This window comes from Acromyrmex echinatior, unplaced genomic scaffold (genome assembly GCF_024713525.1).
Source record: "Acromyrmex echinatior isolate Ae372 unplaced genomic scaffold, ASM2471352v2 Scaffold27, whole genome shotgun sequence".
NCBI lineage: Eukaryota > Metazoa > Arthropoda > Insecta > Hymenoptera > Formicidae > Acromyrmex > Acromyrmex echinatior.
Window position 1 is genome coordinate 186,103 of NW_028259061.1, and position 12,021 is coordinate 198,123.

At 31.0% G+C, this 12,021-nt stretch overlaps 1 protein-coding gene across 6 annotated transcripts in view; it reads right to left on the reverse strand.

Moving 5' to 3' along the window:
• Nucleotides 1–8,066, reverse strand: part of Mical (Molecule interacting with CasL) — a 28,372-nt gene extending 20,306 nt beyond the window's left edge. For 2 of the 6 annotated variants that reach the window (XM_087416510.1, XM_087416509.1), the window contains exons 1-10: nt 7,318–8,065; nt 3,796–4,123; nt 3,382–3,706; nt 2,938–3,296; nt 2,513–2,770; nt 1,891–2,093; nt 1,507–1,640; nt 1,084–1,331; nt 447–569; nt 72–269 (exon numbers count right to left, since the gene is read on the reverse strand). In XM_087416510.1, the coding sequence (XP_087272636.1) occupies nt 72–269; nt 447–569; nt 1,084–1,331; nt 1,507–1,640; nt 1,891–2,093; nt 2,513–2,770; nt 2,938–3,296; nt 3,382–3,706; nt 3,796–4,077 (2,130 nt within the window). In that variant the 5' untranslated portion in view covers nt 4,078–4,123; nt 7,318–8,065. Of the gene's footprint in view, nt 1–71; nt 270–446; nt 570–1,083; nt 1,332–1,506; nt 1,641–1,890; nt 2,094–2,512; nt 2,771–2,937; nt 3,297–3,381; nt 3,707–3,795; nt 4,124–6,911; nt 7,088–7,185 lie in introns of all 6 variants that reach the window. The other 4 variants (XM_087416507.1, XM_087416508.1, XM_087416511.1 and 1 more) reach the window with 4 other exon arrangements.
• Between the last annotated feature and the right edge of the window lie 3,955 nt (nt 8,067–12,021).

Here is a 12,021-nt window from a genome sequence, read left to right on the forward strand (position 1 = left end):
CCTTTGTCTGTATCTTAGACAAGCACTGATCATTTTAAACTGTAAATGGATGGATAATTCTTTCTACTTACCATCGTCGCGCTCACTTTCTCGGTACTCCGCCTTTTTCGAGAACGCCGGCTAATCGTATTGTCCTTTTTATCCATGTAAGAGTGCACATTTTCATTAGCATGCCGTGAGCGCGAGTGCCGTGTTTTCACAACCTTTTCCTCAGACGTCCATTGTTTCAGTTGCTTCGAATGGACAATGCATTCTTCCATTTCTGGTTCCTGTTGCAATAAAAGGCGCTTAATTTTACAATTATTTTGTACGGAAGATATTTACGTAAATATTTTCTGAAACTTTTTAGAGAAATAACATTTAACCCGTGCTAATTTAAGTAAGAATTTTTAGAGTCTCTTTTATTTTAAAAAGACTAGATATATATATCCTCTATTTGTATTTACCAATTTTGGATGTTTGATGTATGGAATCTCGCCCCTGAAAACTTCATATATTTGTGTTAAATAAGAAAACATGGCAAGTGTGTCAGGAACATCGCATTGAACCATTTCTTCTCCTGTCATTATCTGTAAGCATAATTATTTTTCTCTTATTAGATAAACCTAATAATGTTATACAGTAAATTTTATGATATAATATTTGTTCAACATCTAAAATAAATAGACTAACAATTCAAAAAATAAGCTAATAGACATTATTGCTATACTTTTTCTCTATTGGTGTTCTGCTTAAGAATCATAAAACATATATAAATGATTTAATTGAAAACGCACACACGCACGTACATCCACAAAATTGATAACAGACAATACTGAATTATTTTAAAAATATCTTATACTAAATATTTTTAATAAAAAAGTATTTTGTATTAAAAATAAGGAAAAAAAATATATCCAAATTAGTAATGCTTTTTAAGCTTCCACGAGTATTATCTTCATTTAGCATTATATTTTTATCTAGCATTATATTTTATCTGCTATGGCATTAGCAATGGATACAAACACGGCAATAACCCGCAAACCTTCTGGTATCCAAATTAGTGATATTTGAACAAAAAGATAAAAAATATAATATACTTACCGGCGGTATGTTCAATTCCTTTTCCAATATATCGAAGGCGAGTTGATTGTTCTTCACTGTATCTTTCGCATTTAAGCTATAAAAATCTATTAAATCTGGACGGTATCTATGAATAATTGCACAAATAGCTAAACCATCTTTGAAAGAGGCACCTATATCTTCGATGTGAACTTTGTCGTACAATACAACTTGCTTTTGTAGCCAGCGAAGCAGTGTGTCTGGATGAACTTGAGTGTCAGCTCTTAGATCTACATAAAAGTGTATTCGTTTTTCATAAAAAAATAAATATGTTAAAAAATTAAGTAATAATTTAAATGTAACAAAAAAAGTTGAGAATCGCAATTTTGTAAGAGTCCAAAATTTTAATATTCCAAGAATATATATAATATTTTTAATAAATTATAATTTTTATAAATAACTCACCGCGACGTCTTCGTTTCTTTGGAATATCAATTTCAGATTGTATTACAGGCTGTTTGATACTTTCAGGATCGTCCGTGTCAAGAAGACTGCGCACTTGTATCGGAGTTACAGAATGTATATTTAGATTTGGATACCTTAAAAAAAAAAGATAAAATAAAATGTATTCAATCTAAAATTATTACTATATGATAAAACAACAGACACTACAAATCTTTCTTATAATCTAAATAAATAAACTGTTTTATAGCCTTATAGCTTTCTTCAAAACTATCATTGTACAGCTGACTATTTGGACAGTTATACTTTATAGAGGAAACTCAAGTTCCGCTATCTTCTAGATATCTAAAAACTCACTGATTTATTCATTTATAATTGATATCTTACCTGGTGTGAGGATCCAAAGTGTATGCAGCGTAATCTCTATTCAAATTCTCTGGCGTTGTCTGTCCCAACAGCCTGTATATAGATTCACGTTCCGCAATTACTTCTAACGGAGACAACGAAGCTCCCCAACCTTTGATTGTCCAGCCTGCATCCAGAGAGCTCAAAAATCCTCTCGCGCAACCAGAGCCGGTAGGCCAAAATGGCTGCATCATCATTTCTTTTTTAGTTTTTCATTAAAGATCAAATAAAACAAGAAAATAAAAATCTAATTACAAAAATCAAAGAAACACAACATTAAAAGAGCAATAATAAATAAATAATCTATTTACATTCTATTATGTGGATTATTATATACATTATTATATATTATACATTATTGAATTTTTGAAATTTTGTTCTTAATATTTTGCGTCTAAAAGAATGGATCTGGATTTTATATATTAGGTGTTGGAATTAATTCGTAGCGTTTTTTAATGAAAGAATGTTATTTATTTCACATGAGCATTAAAAAATACATTAATGAAAGTACTTTCCATCACTTGTAAAACGCTACGAATTAATTCCAACACCTAATAATTTCAAATGATGTGATAAGTATACAATACAAGTATATGTCATCTACCTCCAAGAGGCTGTCGCCTACAAGGATCATAAGTAGTCTATGACCATGACGCTCCAATACGCGACTTGCATTTTCCGCCGCGTACATCGAAGTAAAGTCGAACATGGCTACGTCCGGTTGGCCATAATGATTCACCGCAAATTCCATATCCATCATTTGATATTCCGTTGAGAATTCCGCTGCTTCTCGCGCGTATAACATCAAGGCTTCACGATCCACGTTTTCTTTCGCGAGTAGTTTTGCAGTGTCAGCATGATCCTAGAAATCAATAATAATTCATTTTAATTGCCATTCTGAGAAATAATAGGTATATTCTATAATTATAAAGTTGTATGTTATATACCATATATATATATATATATATATATATATATATATATGGTATATATATATATATATATATATATATATATATACTCACACACCTGCAGAATAACTCCCTTGTCGATTAAACTATGTTTCTTGGCAGTCATAACGAAATAATGAGTGTCATCTTTGTAATACACGATATTTTCCAAGTCGATACCAGTTTCTTGATACAATTCTTTAAAGAACTTTTGATTAAAGATAAAGGCGACACCACTGATTTCTTCTACGCGAGCTTCTGCCTCGGTTCGTTTATTTATAAAATTTGCCGTGATTGCAATGGCTAGTTTTCCACGAAATTCCTTGCGTTTAAAACCTTCCAAGGTATTTCTCTTACCATCAGCTCCAATTAGCACATCGAACTCGTATTGGGAGACAGGATGGTCAGCTGGTGAAGTCTTTGCTCTCCAACCAATCTCTGACGAAAATAGAAAACATTTGTAATAAGTAAATTATAAAGAATAATGAAGAAATTTTAAGACCTATCGTCAATTATTACTTACTGCCATCTTCCTGATTATTCGGTGGTTGAATCAGAGAATCAAAGCTTACACTCTCATGGAATTCGACACCAAGAATTAAAGCAACTTTCAATAAAATACATTGCAATTGCCGAATGCTGATGTGATCTATAGAACCTGCGCAAAATTTTCCAAAAAATTTTTTCGCTCCTAAACCACGTAGATCCTGAATGACGAAAGGCCACAAATGTAAAACATTATTTCTGGACATTCGGTCTCTTTTCTCCACCACAACAACTTTCGCTCCCAATAATTGTGCTTCTATGGCTGTGCGCAGACCGCATGGGCCACCACCGATAATCAAAACCTAAGTAAGTAACTTTAATTAAAAAATTTTTCTTATTGATGTAAAAAATAACTGGAAGATAAAAATTAATAAATAAACTCTCGTATTACCCTCGTATTCGGGCATACTTTGCCACGATTATAGCACTTGTGATTCGCCCGTTGATCAAATTTTTTCCATAGAGCTTGCGCTTTCCACGATCGCAATTTTGTTTTCAATTTTGGATAAAACTGATTAACGACATTCGGCCGGATTTTCAGTAATTCACACAGTTGTCTGTAATAGCCAAGAATAGATTTCAACGTAGTGGCGTTGCAAAACTGGTCGAAAATCTCGTTGGCCAACGCTGTCTCCGGTGAGTTAACCGCTTGCTTTTTGCCAATCTGATCCATCGTCTTGATCCTTTGCTTTTAGTTTCACTCATCAGTTCATCATTATCTAAAAAGAAAAAAATTTTTTTTCCTTATTTTTTATCAGGATTATTTACTTTATTAAAAATTTCAATATGATATGATCATATAATATAGATTCCTAACTTCGGAACTTTTCGATTTTTTGCTCTTAACATATTAAAACAGAGTTCTGGAATGATAATTAAATTATAAAAAATTTATATCGTAACTTTACGTATACATTATAAAAGCTTGATATTATCTATGAATAAAAAATAAAATAAATAAAACGGGAAAAAGAAATGTCACAATAAACGCTATATTTACACCGTGCTTTTAATGAAAAACTTGCCAGCGTAAGCGAATCATTCATCTCATTATCGATTCCATTGAGACGTGATGACTCTCGCTTATTCGCAGCACGTTCTTTTGTGAACAACCGTAACATTCTGCACCGAAGGTGCTGATAGTCTACGATGTTCTTCTCCGGTTCGTTGAACTTACGGTCTGATAACTTTGTAGCTCGTCGCATACATTCGCTCAATATTTCGCCAAGGAAAAATGGAAATGTGAAAACTTTCCCATGCATGAATTTCCGGAGGAAGCAAGCTCATAAATAGCTTCTAATTCTGATTCCAGATATCGTTCTTATTCCAATGATGAAAAGAGAGGGAACAATCCGAAAACTACATTTTCGAGTACATTTTGAAATTTATTTCTGTTTGTTAAATACATTTAACTATACAACTATATCGAATTGCTATTCCGAACAATCAGAACATATTTTATAAAACATTATTTTTTCATATATAATCAACATTTGCAGCTATGCCATTTTTGACTCATCTGATAGTTCTTCTTTTCGTGTTAATTTGGATTTGTCCGTGGATTTGTACTTTAAAATTTTTGTGACTTTTCATAAATAATCATAATTAATTATAAATAATTTTACTTTTATGGTGACAACCTTCCCTAAAGGCTAGATTTTTCTTGAATCGCGATTGGATTAATTTAGACCCGCGGTTTTAGTGTTAATGAGAGAATTATTATAAAATAACTTTTGAGTTAGAGAATTATTATGAGACAAACTAGCTTGAAATAACCAGCTGAAGCAAAAAAATTCGTTTTTGAGCAAAAATTAGCAAAATTAGCAAAGATTAAATTTTTTATCTATTGCGATTTTGATTTATGATAGTGGGGGAGGGGGGTCTAAGTTAATGGGGGTAATATAAGAATAAATAGACATCTCCTTAAATTTTTTAATCTGTTCATTTAAAATTGATATTAAAATTGAAATCAAAACGCCGTTAATATTGATTTACTTGAGAAAATATTGAATATTCTTGTGTATATAAAAGCATTTAACTGATTTATTATTTTAATTGCCCTAATCTACTTATTATTTTTTAATTTTATTATTTTCGCAATATGATAATTGGCGTTGCAACCATGTATGATGCACTTTCATAAGATGAAAGAACACATTTATACATATTTATATTTTTGACGGCTGAATTTAATGTCAGATATATGTAAATTCTGCGTTTTACTGATGTTTGTGATTTTACTGAAGATGGCCAGATTGTGGCCGAAATTAATAAAAAATCTAAAGATTTTTTATTAATGTAATGAATTATTAAATTTCACAAACACAACATCTAGTGCTGTGGTTTCATGCTCCTCTTTTTAAATGTTTTGATTTATAAACCACGTTTGCAATAATTATTTATTTATTATTTTCATTCCCTTATAAGAAAAAGAGCAATGATTAATGTAGTTGTAATTAATCATTGAAAAAATAAAATTTTGTCGTATATCATTTTCAAAGTTTCATTGTCAATAGTCAATTATAAAAATAGTACATACGACAAAGTATTTTTATTAGCAATAGTTCATATTGAGCATGAATCAACTAACTTGGTTGAAGATATTGTTCATTGTGCAATATTATTCTTAAATACATCACTGTGTATTACATTAAAAACTGCTGTAGCATAATCCGAATGTTTGTATCTCAATATTTTATTATTTAATCCTACATTTCTAATTATAAATAATTCCGAAAGAAAAATGATCTTAAAAAAATATAAGAAGATAGAAAAGAACCATCAAAATAACGAATAAATAAATATTTCAGATGATATATATTTTACTTTTACAAGCAGAATGAAAAAGTATATTACTCAGGAAAATCATATGATTTATATATATATGTATATAAAGATATATAGAGATGACTCACATCTGGCAAGCGACTCTACCTAGAACAAAGTTGCTGTGATATTAAATATTTTCCGAACAGAATACTTTTGATTTGATACATTTTGGATACTAACTTTTATTGTTACTATTATTAATATATAATATAATATAATATATATAATATATTATATAATTTAATATAATATATATAATAATGATTTCAAAAATTTAATGTCTTTTTAATACACTGAGAAAAAATTTATTAAATTTTAATAAATATTTTCTTGTATAGTCCCCTAGCGAAATATTTACTTACGATAAATAAATATTTAAATAAATGAAAAAAATTATAATTAAATCAAACTAATGATTCTTATATTTAATAAATATGTGTTTACATTTAGTAAATATTTCACTAGGATTATTAAAAAAATATATTTATTAAAATTTAATAATTTTTTTTCAGTGTAACAAATTCTTTGGCTGATTTGAAGATTTTTTTTTAGCAAACTTTGTCGAAATAAATTTTATCATTCATCTATAGAACCGTTGAAATTCTTGATTTTTATAGACCCTCGTAGCGCGTTAAACCATAAGTTAAAATTCTACAAAAATAAAATATCTAAAATTACCTGAAAAACATAGTATATCTTCGATTCCTCAAAGTAATTTGCGAAAAGCTCGGTGTTTTCACTCAATCGTTTGTAACTCGAAAATTATTGTTATCTCGATACATTTTTGCAAAAATTCGTTCTACTTATTATTATTATCATTATTGGAGAAACATTCAGGCACATTTCGAGACAATCTATACATAATTTTACATATATGTGTACTGTGATATATTTAATTCGATGACGATACGTAATAGGTATAGCGGAATTTTACATGTATAAATAAGCTTACTCGTGTGTGCCCATATACAAGATACTCTCTTGGATGCGTATACGAGTGAGTCTGCAATCTGCATCTACATATATGCACCGTCACGTCATGCGTATCTTTGAGGATATAGCAAGAGATGTACGTGCTACGTACTTGTATGAAGAGCTGACTGTGTCACGGTGCGTTGCGCTGCATGCAGTGCGTACATACAATCGTGTGTCGTATGACGATTGATGATACGTCTACGTTGAGAGAGAAGACTGCGCTCTCGTAGCACTCCCGCAGCGCAGCGTTTCTTTCGTAGGATCTCTTTATCTTTTTATAGCTCGCATTCACATCGCACAAAACACATACGCCGAGGAATGAGGGTGACGGAGGAGCGACGGAAGAGACGGAAGATTTCGTCAGGGGTGTGACGCTCACTGACTGTCACTGACGCTCACGCATCACGGAAACATCGGCTCGGCGGAATCCCATCTCCCATCGTTCGCACAATGCTGCACTGCGCTGCAGTCGCTACACGATTAAAGCTCTATCTTTTTACGCACAACGCCTAATCGACCTATTTCGACTGGATCGCGAATATCGCGATGCAACTCATCACTGCTCACTACAATTGACAGCAATGACAGCTGTAACAGCCGCTGACGGCGTGACGACTGATCATAATGGAAGGGATAACATGATGTATGCCATGGTGGAAGGGATAACATGAGGTTTATTCGCGTCGTATGCTCCAGCATGCTCCAATGTGCTTGCTCCTGTTATAGTTCCTACTCACTTCAACGAGTGCGTTAGAGTAAATGCTATGGTAGGAGTATTTTAGAGCATGTTAGAGCATGTGACGCGAACAAACCTATGTGTGTGCAGTTGGACAATGTCTCTCTCTCTAAAATCTTGAACACAATGAAAAGCACAGGCAACAGGGAATAAGATTTGAACCTATCAGAAAGTCCATTCTAGTATACATGATTTTTGATAGGTTGAAATTTGTTATTTCCTGTTCCTATTGTCTGTGTTTTTCATTATGTTTCCAGCTTAAGGCCCATATTCAGAACGCGCTTACAGCGATGTTAATGCGCTAACATGCTATAATTTACGTTATACATACTATAGAATTTCAGAGATAAAAGCGCGTTCTGAATACGGGCCAAAATCTTTGCCCTTTCCGTTCCTCTCTAGTAGGACTGTTCGTAAGGAAGAAGCTACCAATCGTGAAACGCTAAACATGGAACGGTATCATGGTGGAAGGGATAACATGAGATCTGTTCGTGTTGCTCACACTTTTTGCACTCGGTTTTCTCTCTTTTCAAAGCTAAATATATTGGGTCATCTAAAAAGTATCCGCGGTTTTTTGTCACTAGATGGTGTTGATGGCCATCTAGTGACAAAAAACCGCGAATACTTTTTAGATGACCCATATACAATATTTATCTCGTTTTAAGTACAAAAATAAAAAATCTGGGGATTTCATGCAACAGACCTATGGTGTGTGCAGTTCATATAGACCCGGTTCACAGTATAAGTACATACGATATGGACACTGAGCGTCGGCACCTTTAATGTAGTGGGTCCTAGTAGAGGCCTAGATAACGGAGATGCGGCAAAAGGGTATGTTCTAATTGGCTATCTGAAGCACATTATCAGAGTGCCATTTTAATTCACTATTGTAATATCTAATGCGTCAAGATATAGCTTTATAATGTACATCCCAGCAAACGAGAATGGATTAAAATGGATTCAGATTTTTAGAAATATATATTCATGAATGTTAAAATAAATCTTTTTCAATCCTGAATGCATTTTTATTCATTTATATGAATTGCATATAGCATATCTCTATGCCTTTCAATCCAAAAATAATATTAGCATTTTCTGTGCATCGTGATGAATACTACTCAATTCAGAATTGTGAATAGAAAGTATAGTTTTTTAATTCAGTTAAATTCAAAAATAATATCAGCAATTTCTGTGCAACGTGAATACTGCTCAATTCAATATTCTGAATATGAAATGCAGTTTTTCAATCCAATTGAATAAAAAAAGTTTTTATTTAAAAATGGATCATAAATGCTACTTAAATTTAAAATTATAAGTAGAAAATTTTTCGTTTTAATCCAACTAAGTTCAAAAAAATTGTAACGTAAAAATAATTGAGTTATATTCATTTGTTTATTTTTGATTAGCAGTAAAATGATCGATGTGAACACTCGCAAACTAAGTCGAACACAGCCCGAATATTAGCCCGAATATTAGCAAATGAGAATGGATTGAAATGGATTCAGATTTTCAGAAATATTGATTCACGAATGTTAAAATGTATACTTTTCAATCCTGAATGTATTTTTATTTATTTATAGGAATTGCATGAAGCATATCCCTATATCTTTCAATCTAAAAATAATATTAGCTTTTTCTGTGCAAAACAACAAATTGTGAATATGTTCAATTAAAAATTTTGAATAGGAAATGCAGTTTTTCAATCCAATTGCATCCAATTGAATCTAATTGAATCCAATTATAATAAATCCAAAAAAAGTATTCGCTATTTAAAATACGCATTTGGATAGAAAAAATTTCAATCCATTTTAATCCATTTTCGTTTGCTGAGAGGCTAATGGCGCGCGACATCGGCCAAGCGAAATTAGATTATCCAACACTTACCCAATGTTGTCTCATAATAATATAAATTGTTTATACTTTATTATATCTGTTAAAGGATGATATTTTTATTATATCTATATAATTTCGTTACTAATTTAGCTGGTTGTAATTGAAGTAGAGAATGAATAACATATTTACCAATTGAAGAAGTGATGTAACGGATAACGTAGAAAATTCATATAATTTAGAGGCCCTAGGTTCGAATCTTACTAAGATGTGTTTTTTAATATCAATTTGAAGTAGTTAATTTCAGGTATAATTATTATAAATGTCTTAAGAATAAAATTTGTAACCCTTAAAGATGAACGTTTTTTCTTTTCGAATATTAAGCTAGTGTCAGCTAGGATTCAATCCATTTCAATCCATTCAATCCATTTTCATGGATTTAAAGTACGCATAAAAAAATTTTAATCCATTTTAATCCATTCTCGTTTACTGGGATACATATAGAGAAAAATTAAGACAATACAAAGTGTCGAATAAAAAACTATTATTATAGTGTAAGTATTCTTATTTGTGTGAATATTTAGTATCGAACTTAACCCAGCAAACGAGAATGGATTAAAATGGATTGAAATTTTTTTCTATCCGAATGCGTATTTTAAATAGCGAAAATACTTTTTTTGGATACAATTGCATTCAATTGGATGCAATTAGATTGAAAAACTGCATTTCCTTCAAAATTTTGAATTGAACAATATTCACAATTATGTTTGTGTGCATTGAAAAAGCTAATATTATTTTTAGATTGAAAGGCATAGAGATATCCTGCAATTCCTATAAATGAATAAAAATGCATTCAGAATTGAAAAGCATTTATTTTAACATTCGTGAATCAATATTTCTGAAAATCCATTTCAATTCATTTTAATCCATTCTCGTTTGTTGGGTGTGAGGCAAATAAATGGATATTCTTGGCCTACTGTCATTAGCTTATAAGATTAAGAGTACTTATACTGAATTAAAATGGCGGTGGCTACTTAAATGGCTAACTCAGCCGACGCAATATCGCATCTCTGTTATCTAGGCCTCTAGGTCACATGACTCGCCGCCATATTGTAATTTGGAAAGGCGCTTATAAATTTGAGTTTTTATAAAGCTACAGAATGATTTTTTTTGTTTAAAAAGACAATTTGATTTTGTCATGAAAATTGTTTATAGCGAGTATATTTTTAAATCAGAATTATATAATAATATAATGTTAACGAACTCATTATATAAAGATACTATTCACATTAATACTAATAATAATATTAAACAATAAGGAGCTCCACACAATAAAAGGAACAGGAGACAGAGAACAGAGAATAAGAATTTCAACCTATCAGAAATTGCGTATTTCGCAATACATGATTTTTGATAGGTTGAAATTCTTATTCTCTGTTCTCTGTTCCTTTTATTGTGCGGAGCCCCTAATAAGTAAATTAAAAATAATATAAGTTAAAAAATTCACGTGGTTATCAATTTAAAAAACAAGATACAAAAAGAGCATAAAGAACCACATCACAGGTTATAATTTGTGATATTTACTTATTATTATATTAATTAAAACATTAAACGTTTCGGCCACAATCTGGCCATCTTCAGTAATACAATAGTCTTCATAAACCGCAAAAATACATTTAGTTGAAATTAAATTCAACAGTCCGTTGTTATAATAAAATTAACATGTTCTTTTTAGTGTGATGAGAAGATGCTTCATAAAATGTTATAACGCCCATAGTCATATCAAGAAGTGTAGAACAAGAATTTCCAGATTCTGATTAAATTAAAATTATATGTTATTAATTTCTCCTAGTCGAATATAAAGAAATATAATCATTACCTGTTTTACAGCCAAAAAACTGAGCGAAGAATATCAAGTGACAATTTTTTACAATAAGACTTTTTCCGTGACATTATGTGTTGTTGTTTGTTATATCGCGTATTATACCACTATTTATACGCCTGAGTCAAACAAATTAGAAATTTCTAGAGTTATTATTGAAAAGAAAGAGAAATCCTACTTAAGAAAAGAAAAATAAATATCTGGCAGACTTTCCGTGTCACTTTGTTTATTGATACCTCTTATTTGTCTTTTTATGTGTATCATTTCGGAAATTCTTCTTTTTATTAAAGATTGTTCCTTGTCTAAAACTTTTATGTTTTCCCAATCTAACTCATGCATCTCGTTCAAACGGTGACGTGAAACCA